Source organism: Capsicum annuum, chromosome 10 (assembly GCF_002878395.1).
Source record: "Capsicum annuum cultivar UCD-10X-F1 chromosome 10, UCD10Xv1.1, whole genome shotgun sequence".
Classification (NCBI taxonomy): Eukaryota; Viridiplantae; Streptophyta; class Magnoliopsida; order Solanales; family Solanaceae; genus Capsicum; species Capsicum annuum.
In genome coordinates this window covers 78,731,805-78,750,357 of record NC_061120.1, presented here as the reverse complement: position 1 = coordinate 78,750,357, position 18,553 = coordinate 78,731,805, and the positions used below count along the sequence as shown (strand labels likewise).

Below are 18,553 nucleotides of genomic sequence, written 5' to 3'. Positions count from 1 at the left end.
AAACAAAAAGACAACCATATATTAAGTCACATAAGAGAGAGTAAACCCCAAATAAAGAAAAAAATATACGTCATAAGACAAAAGCTGTAACGTACCAATAATGACATCAGGTGATGCCTCAGATTCTGGCTAAGAAGCCAAAGCATACAACCTGTTTCAACTAGTGCTAGAACCAGAGTAGTAATAAAAGCAGATGCCACCCCACCAAGTGTAGGAATAGAAGATGAAGCCACATAAATCTTATTTTACCTTGTAGAAACCTTATTGACCAGATAATCTCTAAGCCGATAGCCTACCTAGCCATACTTGAATCACTTTTTCCTTCTTTTCTCGCAATAACCTCGATGAGGAAGACCATAGAATTGACAAAGAGGACACGAAGAAAGTGAAAGACCTCCACTTGCCTGAGATTGGGAAACCTGTTCCCAATAATTATCACCACCTTGATGATATTTGTCTCTTGATTGGTAAGGAGAACTAGCAGAAAAGAAGCCAGAAATCCCCTATTTCTTTTTCTTCCACTTGCCACAATCTCTACTACCCTGAGACTAAGCACCTCTTTAATCATAAAACCTGCTTGTCTTTCTCTGCCTATCCCCAAACTCCTCCTGCTTCCTCTTCTCTTTCTCAGCCTGCTTCATATGAATAGTAAACCTTAAGATATTCATATCTTTAATCAATAAGACAATCTTTCTCTCCACAATCAAATCTCTAGTCATCCTAAAATCAAACTTCCTCATTCTCGACCTTATATCAGCCACCAAACAAGGAGAATACCTTAATAACTCATGGAACTTCAAAGCATATTTCTTTACTGACATCCTTCACTGCCTGAGGTTCATTAACTCCTCTATTCAAGCTTTCTCAGCTTTAGAGGAAAGAACCAATTCAAGAAGGCATTAGAAAAGTCTTCCTACAACTCTTCCTCTTCCATATTACCTCTATCCCTATCCCACTCCTCATACCACTGATAAGCAACATCCTTGAGTTGATAAGCTGTAAAGTTAATCCTCTCTACACTGGTATCCTGTATCACTCAAAAAATCTTTTCCATCTTATCTAAGAAGCCCTATGGATCCTCTTTCACTTTTACCCTTATAAAAGTTGGAGGAACCATCTTTATAAATTTACAAACCCTTGTGGCCTCAGCAGACAAAGCACCATCCGTACACTGCTCAGCCTGAGCAGCAAAAAATTAGGCAATAATACGGATAGACTAACAAAATTTTACGTTCGTCACATTTCCCTAAGGGACCTGAGGAGAACTAGCCAGAATAGGAAGAACTCCAGAACCATTGAGAATAGGACTATGATATTAAAGATTTACTCTAGACGTAGGATGTACCCCTTAAGCATTACCCCCAGATAGGATGAAAGAATTTTATTTTGTTCTATATCTAGGAGGCATAATCTATAAGATGAATAAATAAGGATTAGATGAGAGTCCAGGATTAAGAAATCAATCTTGAAAATAGAATACCAAGAAAGTGAAAATTTCATAAAGGTCTTATAGCCCTCTCTTATGAGTCTGAAGTGCTTCACACCCCTAAAAGAGACTCTAATCGACATGGCTTTATGGACTTTCCAATTGACCATAAACCTAGGCTCTGATACTAACTTTACCTGACCCAACCCCAGGCCTTATTATAATGGGCTACCCAAGTCTAACTAGAACTGAGGACCGCCCTCTATTACCTAAACCTACCACCTTAATCTAGCCTTAGGTGGGCTAAATTTCAAATATATAACAAGATAGCATTATTGTTCTTACTAAGACTCTTGGATAGGATTACAACCGTGATAACCCAATCGAGTTCAACCTTACTACACCAATTGTACAACCCTACCAAACCAGACCATAAGCTATAAACTAGGCCATAACCAAAGAGAATACCAAAACATAATATGATTAATCCCAAACTATGATATGATGGAACAGTAAGAAATCCTATAATGTGGTGTCATCCCACTAGCCTATTCCAATGCCAAAGCCGACACCAATACCAATCTTGCATATACGAACCCCCAGAAGTACCATAAAGCATTAATCTAAAGTAGTAAAAAAATTTTGTTGGTACATGACCCTGACTATGGAAAAAACCCATATCCAAAAAAAAAGTGTCTAAAGAAATCCATAACATGAAATGATGCCTCCTAAAAGGATGAAAGCTTACGACTTTAGTCCAAATACTGATACCGAATCCACATGCTAAACAGGAGGAGTAGAATGGCCTATTCTTGCATATCATAGGTATACAACCACCAGTAGATGGGGTTAATGAGTGACCGCTAGCATTAATCTCAGGATAAGGATAAAATATTTCTAGTTATAAAACAAAGTAAAACCATCCTTAACGTATACAACCATACATATATAAGTGACAGGAAAGGGAATTGGTTTTAGCATTCATTTAAAACCTTTATACTTAAGATATCTAGATTGGCTATCCTAAACCACCCATGGGCTATATGGGTTCATCTTTTTCTATTGAAAGGGCCCCAGTGCGTGTAGCTGCATGATTAGGAATTATCCTATTTAATGACTAGTACATCCCCTAGTATAAAATGTGACATACGCACATGGTTATCAAGACTCCTCATATTAGCAAATATGAGTTTCCGATTTTGGTCCCTCCGATATCTCCACCTTCTATGGCTTTGCTACACACCCTGCCTTTAATGCCTAATTAAAACTAGTTTCCAAATAACCAATCCATTATCCATTTATTAACCAAGGATAATATTAGTGATATCATCATACAACCCCTTACTTGCAAGTAATATCCATAGCCAAACCATTTAGGTTAAGGCGACCTTAGGTGCCCTTCCAATTACCATATTAAATCCACTTAGGAGACTTCTATGTTCTCCACAAGCATAAACATTTAGCCTTTATCATTTTCAAACTATTTAAACCATGTATAAATATTTTATCAAGTTTAAAACATGCAAGAGTTCCATTAAAAGAAGTCAATGCATTGAACATATCATTATAACATTTTATCAAATACCTTGGGGGCATAATATAACCAAAACCAATTCCAAAGACAATTAAACCATTACCTTGCAATCCAATTGTCCAAAACCACCATTAATGCATATAAAAGCATAATTAAAACCATAGGAAACCTTAGGAAAGCATTCAATATCAACACCCCTAAATAATAGTTGAAAACCATAATCATGAAACACCAAAACTATGAAATCAATTATATAAACCATGAATTTAGTTGAAATTACAATGAGGGAAGATAATCATTCCTTATACCAAAGAATTCATGGAAGGTAACCACCAAGAGAAGCCCCAAAGCAATCCGCAAGATAAAACCTTAGCGTTTTAGCCCTAAAAGCTCTTAAGAGAATTATGAAGTATTTTGAAATAGTTTCCAAGTGTTAATGAATAGAATAATAGGCTAAATAGCCTTCAAAGTATATTGAAATTATGGGTCCTAATTATGATAAGTAGGGAAATATCCAGAATACCCCCACTTAAATCCTTTAAAAACCCATCACAAGGGTACGACTGCCTCATCTGAGTTGTACAGTTCTATACCATTGGTACCCACCACACGTATCCAAGCCTCAACCCTTGTATCAAACACTACCTAGTATATGAATCATCCAACCAAGTCGTAACCACAACATACGATCCATACCTATAATCTATATCCCTGGCAGAATAAAATACAAAAGGATCAAATATTGCCTATTATATGAGTCCTTGATAAAACTGGTACCACATCCTAGGAATCATACTCCTAAGTCGTACCCATTCTAGGGACCAAAACTATCCGACCAATTAATATTGGTCATCATACAATAGGACCATACCATTCGTACCCCAGCATATGACTCATATCCATGAGTCATATTAGGTTCGGAGAATGGAATTCCACAAAATTTTCTAAGGGTCAAAACCCAGGATGTTTCAAGTTGTTGTTAATGGTCTTAGCAGATTATCCATGGAGAGTTTGGCTTATTTTAATAAGGATAAGAGGGAGTTGGTGAATGACATTCACCGATTGTCTAGTCTTGGAGTTCATCTCTCATACTAAAGGATAGTAGTGTATTCGTATATCCAGTATCGCAGTGGTCTCTTGTGGTTGAGATAAGGAAAATAAAATGTTGGATCCTAACTTGATAAATATTAAGAGTAATGTAGGTCAAGAAAATATTATCGAGTTTGTGATTAGTGGTGCTGGTATCTTGGGGTACCAAAGTAGGCTATATGTTCTCAATATCGATGGATTGATAGAAAGGATTATGGTCGAGGCTCATGGGTCTTGATATAATAGTCATCTTAGTTCCATAAAGATGTACCATGATCTTAGGGACTTTTATTACTGGAATAATATGAAACAAGATATGGCTAGCCATGTGGCTAAGTGTATGGTGTGTTAACAAGTGAAAGTTGAGCACTTGAGACTCAATGGTTTGTATCATGAGATAGAGTTACCTGAATGGAAGTAGAAAATGATTAATATAGATTTCGTCACCAATCTTCCCTGGTTTTAGAATTAATGTCATTCTATTTAGGTTATTATGGATGGAATAACCAAGTCTACTCATTTCTTGCCGGTAAGAACTAGTTATTTGATGGAGGATTATGCTAAATTGTATCTTATAGAAATTGTGAAATTGCCTGGTACTCCAATTTCTATCATCTTGGATCGTGGTACTCTATTTTCATCTTATTTCTGGAAATCATTTTAGAAAGGTTTGGGAACTAAGGTGTGCCTTAGTGCCGCTTTCCACCTATAAATGGATGGACAATCAGAGAGGTCTATCCAAATATTAAAAGATATGTTGTGTGCTTGTGAGATCAATTATGGTGGTAGTTGGTATGACCATTTGTCTTTGACTGAGTTTTCTTATAACAATAGTTACCACTCTAGCATTAGCATGGCTCCTTTTGAGACATTGTATGGTAGGAGATATCGATCTCTTATAAGGTAGTATAAGGTTGGTGAGGGTAAATTATTTGGCCTCAATTTGATTCACCAAGCCTTGAAAAAGGCGAAGGTGATTCATGATAGGTTGAACTCCACTCAAAATCTCCAAAATTACTATGCGAATATAAGGCATAGGGATTTAGCATTTATTATTTGCAATTGGGTATTCTTGAAGGTATCTCCCATTAAAGGAGTAATGCAGTTTGGTAAGAATGAGAACTTTAGCCCCTGTATGTTGGCCCATATTTGATTTAGAAGAGGGTTAGTAATATTGCCTACAAATTGGAGTTTTTCTCTAGTTTGATCTCTATCCATTCGGTATTCCATGTGTCCATGTTGCAAAAATGTATGGGTAATCCTTCATTGGTTTTTTCCTTAAATGATGTGGGTATTTTAGACTCTTTGTACTATGAGAAGGTCCTGGTGAGGATCTTAGATCATCAAGTTTGCCAATTTTAAATCAAAGAGGTGGTTTAATCAAGGTTTTATGGAGGAACCAAAAGTCTAAGGAAGCTATTTAGGAAGAGAAAGAGGACATATAGTACAAATATCCACATTTTATTTGTTCCAAAAATTCATTCTTGAGGTATGTGTTAATCTTCTTAACTTGATTTATGTCTTTGATAGGCCATGGGTCCAAATCCCTAAATTTTGAATTAAATAAGTATTTTGATAGACAATGGGTTCGAGTCCCAAAGTTAATTGAATGAATGGTCGATTGATAATGACCATGGCATGTGTTTTATCCTTGTTGTGTGTCATTTTGTTCTAACTTTATTAAAAGTTAGTTTGATGTGTAATAATTTGTTTAAACATGATTGTACATGCCTTAACCGTCATTCAAGGATGAATGATCCAAGTGAGGGAGAATTAAAGTACATAGGCTTTGGATCCTTAGAAAATTTCCCAAGTTTTAATTTTTTGGGTTAGGTATGGATTGAGCATACCATTTGTATGCTAGGGTACAACTAGTACCCTCTCGTCTCATATATAGATTAGCTTAGGTTGGTAACATACTATCCCAAGATACATTTTATCCCCTCCCTAATTATATGTTAGGGTATGGGTCATATACTACCTAATCGTATGAAGTGTTGGTCATGATCTAATATACACTGACTTAGGTATGGTTTGTTTGGTACCACTCACACCTTTGTGTACAATTCATGCATGTATGGTCGTATATTGGAAAGTTTAGGGATCCATGGTCAAGACTAGGGTATGAGTTAGGGGACCACTCGTACCCTAGGGTACTGTTTGGTGTGGGAGTCATACCCATCTGGGAACTCATTTTACAGCTTTTAGCTGAGGATATTTTGGACATTTACCACACCTAAACCTTCATATCCCATGACTTGTAGCCTTATTTGTTCCTCTACTATTCGTATATACAAGATCAATATTATCTAAAACGCTCTCAAAACTTCTTCATCAATATTGGAGGCTAGGGTTTCAGAAGTATTCATCCAAAGGTTAAGGGGGTCAAGAATCTCTCCGTGAATCATCTTGTATAAGGCATGTGACTTTTTCCCTATTATTATTTCTCAAATATCATATTATTTAAAAAATATTTATGAACCATTAATGATAGTTTTTAAAACAAATGTTGAGGGTTTTGATGTATAGTGATGGGTAATGTTTTCTCTTATTTAAGTTTGTGAGTATGCATGTTTTGGTGATGGTACACATGTTGGTGCTTGTTGATTGTGATTTAGCATATTGTCAAGAGTAACCCTAATATTAATGGTTTTCACTTGGGTTTTATTCATAGTAAGAGTATGTCCTCAAGGTGTTTGTGAAAATGTCTACTAGAAATAACGAGTCACATATTGATGGTTATTTGAACTAAGGCAATGACTTAGTGAGTAAGAATGATTAGTAAATGATCTTGTAAAGTACTTATTGTCTATGTAATGAGTTAAATGGTTCCCTTGGTGATTTGATTGGTTAAAAGGAGGTTAGAGTCCCTAACAAAAAATCAAATTGTGTTTCAACTAAAGCGAATGAGTGATTTGGTAAAAGTCTTGATGACCACAATTTGATTTGAATGACATTTGAAACTAATGTACTGGCTTATTAAAGTGATTGATTGATAAATGATTCATGAAGACCTCATGATCATGTATGATGTTGAATCGTGGCCTTGATGGCTTAGAATGGTTAAATGGGTTAAAGTCCCCAAATATGAATAGTGTGATGTGAGCGCATAGACAAAGGGTTAGAGTCCCAATGTTGACTAGTAATGGATGTGATGGCTTGTTAGGAGTCCACTTGCATGATGAAATGGTTTATGGTTAGAGTCCATATGTTTGGTGAAATGACTTGTGGTTAGAGTCCACTTGACTAATGAAAAGGCTTGTGGTCAGAGTCCACTTGACTCATGAAAAGGCTCGTGGTTAGAGTCCACTTGCCTAATGAAAAGGCTTGTTTTTAGAGTCCACTTGCATAATAAGATGGCTTGAGGTTAAAATCCTCTTGCTTGATATAACCTAAGTGTCGGAAGGTTAGAGTACTCCACTTTATGGTTTGTGTTTGAGTGCTTTGAAATGCATGTAGGCCTTGTTATCTTATGACGCTTGATGTATCCATATGTATTTACATGTCCATGTCTATAAATGTGGTGGCTTATGATGGTTTGACTTGGTATTGAAAATGACACTATTTTATCCTTATCCTTGAGTTATATGCTACCGCTCCAACCACTAAGCGTCTTCGGACACTGTATCCCCATGCAACACAAGGGTTAGAGTATCTACTTCTCTTCCTATATAGTGATAAGGTGTTTGGATGGTTCGAGTATTGACATCGAAGTGTTAAGATTCCATCTTTTGAAAGGCACATATTTTGATTTTGGCAATTATAGGGGGCTACTTACTAATCATGTGATGGGTACTCACAAAAAATTAGTGAATGTCGTGGCATACAAAGGCTATGAAGATGAATAATCCAAGAGATTTGATGAAAAAATTTCATATTTGGCTAACTATTAGGGGCGTTTCCGCCCCGCCTCTCAAAGGAATGGTGGGAACCAAGGTTGGACCGAATGGGAAAAGGATCATGATCATGATTGGAGGGATGAAGACCAAAAGTATGATTATTATGTTCCCCCTCATGACTGGGTAAAGAGAAAAAAAGAAAATCCCGTTAACCCCGATAAATTCAAGACCGAAGATGTTTTGGCAACAATCATGACAAAAGTAGAGGGGATGGACAAAAGAATTGGAGGGACAAAGACCAGGAGAATTGAAAGGTGATTTTTTGCAAATCACCCAAACTGTTGTATCCCATTGCGCTTTGATTAAACAACTGGAAACACAAATAGGCTAAATCTCCCCTCAACTCAATGTTAGACAAAATGGAGGTTTTCCTAGTGACACCATTGTGAATCTAGAAAATGATGCCTAAGTTTTGGCTATTATCACTAGGAGTGGTAAAAAAACTTTGTGATCTTGTGGATGTTTAAAATGAGACCAATGTTGAACAAAAAAATTTGAAGAAAAATCTTATGGATGATTCAAATGAGGAAGCTCTAAAGTCTTAAGAAGGGAATGAAAAAAGAACCATTGTTAAATGAAAAAGTGCATGATAAAGAGAGAGACCCAAAGGTAGTTGGGAATTATGATGTGAAAAGTGACCTGATGCCTACCATGAAGGTTTCCCCTCCATTCCCTCAAAGGCTTAAAAAGAAGGAGGACAATGGTAAACTCAAAACATTCCTTGCTAAGCTTATAAACCTCCCTATTAATATCCCGTTACTTTAGGCTATATAAGAGATTCCGGGGTATGATAAGCTTATAAGGAAATTGATGTAAAAAAGAACCTTGTTATGGGTGGCACCATTGAAGTTACTTATGGGTGTAGCGTTATCATGGCTAGTTCGATAAGAGAAAATAAAGAGGATCCCATGGCCTTTAGAATTCAATGCACCATTGGTACACATATGTTTGAAAAATCTTTATGTGACCTTGGTGAAAGTATAAATCTCATTCCATATGCAATATATAGGAGGCTTGGCTTAGGCAACCCTACTCCAACAATGATGAGGCTTTTGATGGCGAACCGATCTATCAAGAGACCGGTTGGGGTCTTGCTTGACGTGTTAGTAAAGGTGGATAGATTTATCCTTTTGGTGGATTTTGAGGTTATTGATTGTGAAATTGACCAAGAAGTGTCTATTATCCTTGATCAACCTTTCCTTTATACCGGAAGAGCTATCATTGATTTGTACTTTGGGGAAATGAAGTTTTGGGTCCATGATGGTGAAGTATCATTTCGAGTGTGCAAAATGAAGAAACAACCCATAGATCTTCAAATGGTGTTAGTTATAGATATTGCAGATGAGGATGTTAATGATAGGTCTCTTGAGGATCCAACTTAAAAAGACGAAAGATGTCGTGCCATAACAATAACTAAGGCACTATATGTGAGACAACCCACAAATGCCATGAAAGTGGGTCATATCCTTTGTTTTTGATTTAATAGAGTAGATTTTTATTTTGTTGTTGATTAATCCATGCATTAATAGAACTTTGGAGTGTTTTCGAATGAGATTGAAATAGGAAAAATGTGTTAAAATAGAGAAATGAGTTGAAGAGGGGAAAATGTCCTTTGTTATCGTGATCACGGGCCTTGGACCATGATCGTGGTCAAATTTGGCTAAAACATTATCTGACTGTCCATTTTCTCACACTCTCTCATCTGGATTCTCTCTCAAATTGCACTTGTTCTTGGTCATATTTTGGGCATCCAAAGGCATTTATACATCCTCTTTACATAATTACTCCGGTATGTGCCTTCAATTCTTGCTTTAATTTCTTATAGGTAAGCCATAGAATTCATGTAATGGAGATGGCCTAAAATTATGATTTTTATTGCTAAATGCTTGTTAAATTGTACTTGTGTGGTTGTTCTCTATTGTGAATGATGTGTATGCATGTGGGGAAGTCTTGAGTACCCAAATTGCATTTGAAATTGAGAAAAATGTAGTGTGCACACTACGTGCTCGATCAAATGCCTAAATGAGCTCATAACTAGTCTTTTCACATTCTCGGGGCATGATCAAGTGCTTAGGAACCTAGTTCGTTGTTCTTGATGATAAAATTCTATTTTGGAACATGATTTGGCCTTGAAATGGGAGTATTAAGTTTTGGAAAATTTGGCCCAGTTTGGTCTCAAATACCACGATCGTGGTTATTGGATCGCAATCGTGGCACTACGATCATAGCTCAGTGACTCGTGATCACCCTATTGGAGGCTGATTTCCAGCCTAGGCCAAAAATCCCGCACTTCCAATTCTTGTAAAAAAAAACACCAAGTAACATCCCATGAGATTTATTAGACAACATAACATAGTTTGTGCATAAAAATATTAATAATGAGTGTTTTTATGTTGTTCTAATTTTTTTCCAGGTTTACATCATAGGTGATTATGATCAAGTTAGTTTTATGGACCTTGAGTGCCATAACCTGTACCATGGTGATCTTCCAAAGACAAAGTTTCTTTTGAAGAGGGGCATATGTTCGGAGAAGTTTCTGGAAAAGCTTCCGTCATTTCATGATTAGGTGCAAGAATTCTATGCTAATCTTAGCGTGGTATCTTTCTCAGAAACATTCATCAAGATCCAAGAAAAGGTGTTAAACTATGGAGCTAAAGAGATATATGAAATATATGGTCTCCTAAAAACAAATATGGATCAATTTGAGGCAAAAAGGATATGAATCGGGGAGTTGAATGATCGAGAAATTATGTCCTAGCAAGGAGTTTCCTTGGGCAAACACCAAGAGGGGCATATCGATGAATGATTTCACTGCTAACTCTAGAATGTGGTTGACCATCATTTGTATCCAGGTCTCTCCATGCACCCACATGATCGTGGTTCTAGATTTACGAGCCCCTATGGTTTCTATATTAGACAACATTTCTTTGACTATTGGTCGGCTTATGATCTCATACATTAAGTTCTTTAAGAATCACGGTGGGATAAATCTCTTATTCCCTTCCTTGATTATTAAGTTATGTAGGAGAGTTCGGGTGGTAGAATACCCCACAGACACTTGGGTGTGCCTAGGAACCCCTATTTATCCTTTTAAATTTAGAGTAAAGGTGCATCGGGCAAGGGCAACAAAATAAATATCAACTTAGAAAAGTCGGCATGTGAAGAGATGGAGTCTTGTAAGCCATCCGTAGTCGGGACCATTGAGAAGATCACTGTTGATTTGAGAGAGATTAGGGAGGTTGTATTGGGATTGCCTCAGGGAACAGGAGAGCCTTCCCCCACCTGCCATTCATATGTGGCCTGATCTGATTATGAGAAGTATTTAGAGGATTAAAAGATGTAGGGAGCCACCATTGCTAGGCTTGATAGGTCCGACTCATCTTTGGAAGAGTCTTACAGAGAGCTCCGGGAATCACATGAGAAGATGAAGAAAAGGGAGAAGAATAGGGACAAGTTCTTCAGCAAGATGTGGAAGAGGGTGAAAGGCTTTTAAAAGGTCCTGAAACCCAGAGAAAGACTTACTTCTTCCCAAGTTGAGAGTGATGATGAGGCCCCAGCTGAGTGGTTCGGGTCTGATAATGTTGGATATGATGCAAAGTCTGAGGGCCGGAGTAACTCTTGATGTGGTTATAGGGAGAACCCTTTTCCCTCTTATGCTTTATTGTTTATGCAGTGAGGTCACTACAAAATTCTTAGTTGGGATGCCTGGCACCTTATTTATTTCATTTGTCTTGTATTATTGAGATATTTCTGGATGTTTTGATGTTATTTTGGTGATTTTTACTTTTCTGGGTCGTAATATTTGGGCACTCTAGTGGTGCCCACATTTCATGGATGATTTGTTTTATTTCATTTTTATATTCTCACTTCATCTTTATTTTTGTATGGCGACACCAGAAGAGGCTTTCCCTATGATAATTAAGTAAATACATTCTTAAGGGAGAATTGATAACGCTCAACTTACACGTCAATTTAAGTGCAAGGCTGTCATCGTCAATATATTTACCCAACTTTGGAATCGATGTCGAATCCACGAGGAACAATGTGTGTGGAAATCATGTTACTTCAAAAGAATAGATACAAGTTAAATCCAAACCAATGTTACAAGAAGGTAAAAATGGGGGAGATAGGTATCTCCACTGATGTTTGTTTTTGGCTTTTTCTAGTATAAATTTGGGGCTACGAATAATTAGAGTTTTAACAGGTATGCATGGATCTTAGGATTATGCATTACTAAGGGAGTGATATGTGGGTGTTAGCAATCAATATCAATTTAGTAAGTCAAATATGAGTAGGTTTGGTTATATATTTTGATGCTAGTCTTTAAACAAAACATCAAACTTTCACTATCTGATTCTTTTGAATACCTAATAGGTGTGTTCAACAATTGGTAACCACAACCTCAATCTAGGAATTCCTATTTCTAGGATGATACCCATGGTATAGTCAACCTCACATTCACCCTTATGTCTGAGATAGTAAAAATTTAGCAAACTGCATACACAATTGTCTATCATTGCTTTGGTCTCCAAATCCCTGTTTCAAGGATGATATAGATTCCTGAACTTCACCTAAAACCCTTTTTTCGAAGATGGCTTCGGGTTTTCTAGAGCATGGAGCTTTCACTCATCATACCCATGTGGGTATTTGGGGCTTTCACCCATCAAACCCCAACCAAGTTAGCAAAGCAATGATAAAACCCATAAACATGAACTACTAAAGAGAAGCTAATTAGTAACAACCCACACACACTTTAACCCCTATTTACTCATAACCCCAAGAGGGAGATCTAGCTAAACATAAGATAAATAAGCATAGATATACCCATAATATCCATTGAAGTGATTTATTGAAGTTTAAGTGAATGTTACTTCAAACTTGGCACTCCCATAAATCAACAATGAAAGTGAGCTAATCTCTCACTTAGAAAGTCTCCAATGTATTCTTCACACAAAAATTGGGGAAGATGGAATATTATCCATGATGCTAGGGTTTGAGTCTTTTTTTCAAAATTGGGATCAGCCATATGCAATTCTAGTTTTGCCCTTGGGCTGATTTCTTCTGCTAACCTGCGATCGCGCGAGTCTTGCTGCGACAGTAGTTATATGACTACGGTTAACTTCTGTGATCGCGGTTGAATGACTTTTGCTTGACTACCGCAATCACCGTCCACACACCGTGACCGCGGTACCTCAGGCCTTTCTGCTCCAAGTCTTTAGCTATACTTTTCTTACTTCCTTTTGATCAGTTTATGCTCTAATCTACATCTTTTGATCTCCTCAAATCTATGCCTACAAAGATAGGATATTAGTGCATTTTATCTCCAATATGTCTCATTCATTTATTCAAAACAAGTTAATCTACACAAATATTTAGTGAGAATAAATGGTAAGGTTATCACTCATCAATACCCCCAACTTAAAGCATTTGCTTGTTCTCAAGAAACACCACATTTTATCATGAGACAACAATTCTCTATGTCGAAACTTTATACCTTAATGTTCACCATGACTTCAACTTTAGTCGCAACCACAAGTAGCTCATTGCATACAGGCTAAGTTAATTTCCACTACACCCCTCATCATAAGATGCATCATTCAAGGAAACATAGACTTTAAAGAGAAACCAAGCAACAACAGATAATACTTTATAGGTGGATCCCTCTTGACCCCAACTTAGATATACTCCCTTTGCCTCATTCTTTGAAAGGTGACAAAATCATCAACCCCAACTTTTTTCACATGGAAATCCTCACAAAAAAGAAAATTCAATACACCCAGCTACCAGAAATGCAACAAGGAGTTTTAAGTTCAAGAACTTTCTCTCTCATAAAAGAAATCTCAATGCAACAAGTGTCATACCATAAGCTTGCACTTATTTTCAATCGTCACTATAAAGAAAATACATGGTTAGAGATAATAAAGGACTTTCTAAGCTTGAAATGCAGGTTTGTGTTAAGGTAGGATATCATTTGGGAATAACATGGCTACAACCTTCCTTGAACATCTACATCACACTTTTTCAATCCTCTTTTTTGACTATGTGCCACTCTTCTTTGTTTTCTCTCTTTTATCATGCCTACTTTTTTTCCTTTGCTTACCCATTTCTTTCATCTCATTTTCTTACAACTTTCATGTAATTCATTCTTTTTGTTGGATCCTTTATTTTCTATTTCTTTATTTTCAACACTTAGGTATATTTGGAATTTCACTAATAATTTTGTGGCCCCACACTTTCTTCCATTAACCTTTACCACCTCAACTTAGACTTTTAGCCTCAAGTTCCATTTTCAAGTTCAAAAAGGGTTTGGTTCAAAAGAGGGATAAAAAGAATGGATCACGGGTTGTAATGAGTTTGCCAAAGAAAGGTCCAAAGGGTCAAAGTGGGTACTAGGGATTATAATTAGCATAGGTAGGATTTTTAGGCTATAGTGAGTTCCAAAATCACAAAGGTGGCATTAGATCATTTCTACAACCACATACAATCAAAATTAGTTTTGAAAGACTAACAAGGCAAGTTCTAGTAACACAAGTGTAAAAGAAATAACTACCAAAATCTCACCACACATGGCATGTGAAATTCGCCAAGGGGGCTCAAATGTCCCTCTCGTAAGTGACAAAATAGGAGTATCTATTTCTATTCATAAGTCAAATTTTATGAAGCCACAAAAAGAGAAAAAGTTTTGTCACAACACTGCTCATGTCCATGCCCTTGATTTTTCAAAAAATTTGGATGGAGGGAGTTGTTCATTGTGCATTAGTCTCTCACAAAATTTGCTAAACTATGGTTAAAACCAAGGCCTTAGTCTCACATTTAGGCTCAAAAGGGGAAAACTACCCATATGGCTACTCAGACTTTACCGATGGTGTACAAAGTGACCCCAACTTTACAATATACAATGCCATAGGTACTCAGACTTCCCTTACATTTATCCCTCAAAACCCAAACACAACGCTTTACCCTTAAGAATGTTCTCACTCAATCTATCATAGGGCAAATCTAGTCGTGTATCATCAAAACTAAAATAAAAGTAAAAGAAAAACTAAAACTAAAAACTACATGATAATCTATAAAATGTGGGTACCATTAGAGTGCCTAAGAATTTCTTATCTTAAAAAAAATAAAAATAGTATCCATAGTGTCAACCAAAACAACATAAAACATCCATCATCAATCAACAGAATACGTATCTGGGGGCACCCCCAACTAAAAGAATGCAGTGTCCCCACTGCATGTACAAGTAACCAAGAGTAAAAGGGTCTCCCTGAATATGCATCAATATCTATTCTCTCTCATTGACTCTACTCTATCACCCTTAGCATCATCAGTAAACTAATCAGCAGGGGCCTCATCCTTACTTTCCATCCTCGGTGAAGGTAGCTAATGGTTGGGCTTAAGCACCTTGAAGATTCCTTTTATCCCCTTCCACAACTTCTTGAAGAAATTATCTCTCCTATTTTCTATTTTCTCCATCTTCTCATATGAATCCTTGAGGCCCTTGTGAGAAGTGGCTAAGGCCGAATAGGCTCTCACTAGACTGGCTACTATGGCACCCTAATTTTACTTCTTTTCTATATACTTCTTATAATCTGACTAGGCTACATATGAATGACGAGCAGTAGAGGGTTCTCTTGGTCCCTGAGGTAATTTAGATAATTGTTCTCTCCCCCTCTGGATATGAACATAGATGTCATCAAAAGAAGTAGCTGATAAGGGTTTACAAGAGTCTGTGTTCTCTTTGACTGATTTTCCCATACCCATCTTCCACTTCTTACTCTGACTTTGGGTACCTCACCTCTAAATTTAAGTGGGCAGATAAGAGATCCTGGATGTACCCAAGTATCTGTAGTATACTCTTCAACTTCTACCCTCTTTAAAAGCTCACTGATAAGGGAAGGGAAAAGAAGATGCATACCTCTATGATTTTTGAAATACCTCTACTCTGAAAGAAAAATCTCACTTACATTGAGAGGGATTCCAGATAGGATACAAGCCATCACCCGAGCTCGCTAATTGGTGACAACAGTTATATGGGTGCATGTCGATACTCAGCTGCATATTTTTTTTAGACAAAGCCTGGATTCTAATGTGAAGTTCTTCATTAAAATATCTCTCTTGGTAATGGAATAGGGAACTGCTTTTTTAGGACATAAAATATTTTCTAGCCAGGTCCTAACTTGCATTCCTTAGTATGAAACTGCCCCATGTCAGCATTTAGGAGCCCATTGACCCGCATTAATCTGCTCTGCTCCGAAGTTTACTTTATTACCCCTAATATTTATCACTGGTCTCGTGAGAGACTCTACACTAAGGTTTGAGTAGAAATTATGTACCTAGTGCTCATTAGCATAGTAGGGTTTTGGGGCAAAACTCATCCATCGAGTTGTAGTAAGTCTGGCATGGAACTCTAGGAGATTCTCCTCCACTTTGTACAAATTAGTAACCCTTTTGGGGAGTAGCTTAGTTTTTTGAAATCCTCATAGTAGAGGTGTTGGCATTGTGTGGCCACGAATCTGGTGTCGTTAAAATCTCCCATATTTAAGGATGAGAACCTGTAAGTAATATAACTCAGACTAATATTAGTATTATCATACCAAAAACATACTAGAACAAACAGGTAAACTCTTGTGTTAATGTTATGTGAGGATTCGGGGGTAGCAAAGGATATACAGAAGTTTTGAAGTCTACCAAAATCTACAGAAGTTTTGAAGTCTACCAAAATCTACCCTTAGGTATGGAGATTATGGTGTTATGATCGAGGTCATCAAGACCATGATCGTGGTACCTGAGACCAGGTAGGATAGTTTCTGTACCGTGTTTAAAATGTAATTTTAACCCGCGATCCCTCATTTCAACTAGGCATGACAAGATTATAAGCAGAGAATTTCAAGCGTAGAGTGTGTGATCACAGCCCCAATCTAAAAGAAATTGAACATTGAATTTGTAGGGGCATTGTAATCGCACACATGGTGTACACTTCAATTTTATCGGTTTAAGGCTTAATTTTTGGGTAATCAAGACTTCCCCAATAGTGTGTACACTAACTACAATAGCTAACCACAATAGAATAACAACTAACATGGATTTGGTAATGAAAAAAATTATTCCAGACCCTTTTTATACATTATAACTTCAAAGCATGCAATTATATCAAAACCGAAGAGGTTTATACAACTTACCGACTTATATGATGCATAGGTTGAATTGGCACACTGATATGGAATGCAAAGCCACAAATTTGAGAGAATTTTGAGAAAAATTAAGAGAGAAGCTTGGGAAAAATGGGCATTCAGATAGTCAATTAAACTGAATTGATCATGATCGCAATCCTAGTCACGCGGTCGCAGTCAAGCGAGCTCCGCGATTGCGGTCCTAGTTACGGGGACCGCGGTCGCGGTAACTGAGACCAAATAATCGAGTTTCCTACACTTTTTGTTCAGTTCAACTTGCCTATTTCACATGTTCCTTTTTCAAATTCAATCAATATTCCTCTTTGCACTAACATTCCATGGATTATGCAAGCAAAACAAAACAAAAATGAAAACTACTCTAACATGCATAAAATAAAAGGATATGTGCCACTCTTCGTGGAATGATGGGTTTCCTCCCATCTAGCTCTTAGTTTAACATCATGGAATGGCACCTCCATTGCTCCTTTTTATGTTTCCACTTATAGGATTTAAATCTCTATCCTAATTTTTATTCAATATGAAATGAGTGGCAAAGGGACTGAAGATTCAAATCTTCCAAGATGAAACTCGGAAGATGTGAGGACATGGCGAGTAAGTTTCGGTCCCTCCATTTTGAAGACTTAAATATTTTACCCAATTTGATATCAAATTTCTAAATTGGTTCTCTAGGCAAAGGTAAGGACATCAATAGGCCATTACTTGTACATTGGAAATTGAGATCCTTGGCTATTGATGGATGGGATTCCATATGCTCTACTGTAATGCCAAATTCTGAAATATAAAAATTACACTCCGTAGCCCCACAATGCACCATTTTCTTGGAGGGATAGATCCTCACCACATCCTTTAAGCATAATGTTGAAAAGTGGTTTGAGTGAGGTCCAACTCCTAATTTTGGGTTAACCTCCTCCAAAGCATCTTCAGCCTAAAGAGGTTCACATTGATTCTTCTATGGACTCTAGTACCATTTTTTTTATTTTGGCCTCTTGTTTTTCATATTATTTGGATGATTGGGAAGCCTCCGAGGAGTCTTTGCTACCAAGCTCATCGTCATAGCTTGGTTTCTTTTCTTGAGAAATGGGCATGGTTGTGATCTTTGTAATAATAATATCCTTTCCCAATTCCTTTGCCTTGAAATTTTCCCTTACAAACACCCTGAAGGATTGATGCACATCTTACGCATTCTCCCCGATTATAATTACCCAATCCAAAATGGTTTGAAGCATTGCTCCAAGACTAATTGGTCTGGTTTGTTTCTTCTCCTTCTTCTCACCTAAAGACCTATCATTCTCATAAGAAGAACTAGCAATTTGGTTAGTATAAAAAGTGGAGGGTGCATTTGGACAATCATCCCAATGTATATCTTGACCACTACATAACGATCACTTATACCCCCTATAGAATTTAGATGGTG

At 37.0% G+C, this 18,553-nt stretch overlaps 1 protein-coding gene across 1 annotated transcript; it reads left to right on the top strand.

The window, feature by feature from the left end:
- The first annotated feature begins 8,820 nt into the window (after positions 1-8,820).
- Positions 8,821-9,330, top strand: LOC107844256. The gene has a single exon (XM_016688716.1). The coding sequence runs from the start codon at positions 8,821-8,823 to the stop codon at positions 9,328-9,330; it is 510 nt and encodes a 169-aa protein (XP_016544202.1).
- Positions 9,331-18,553: the final 9,223 nt, after the last annotated feature.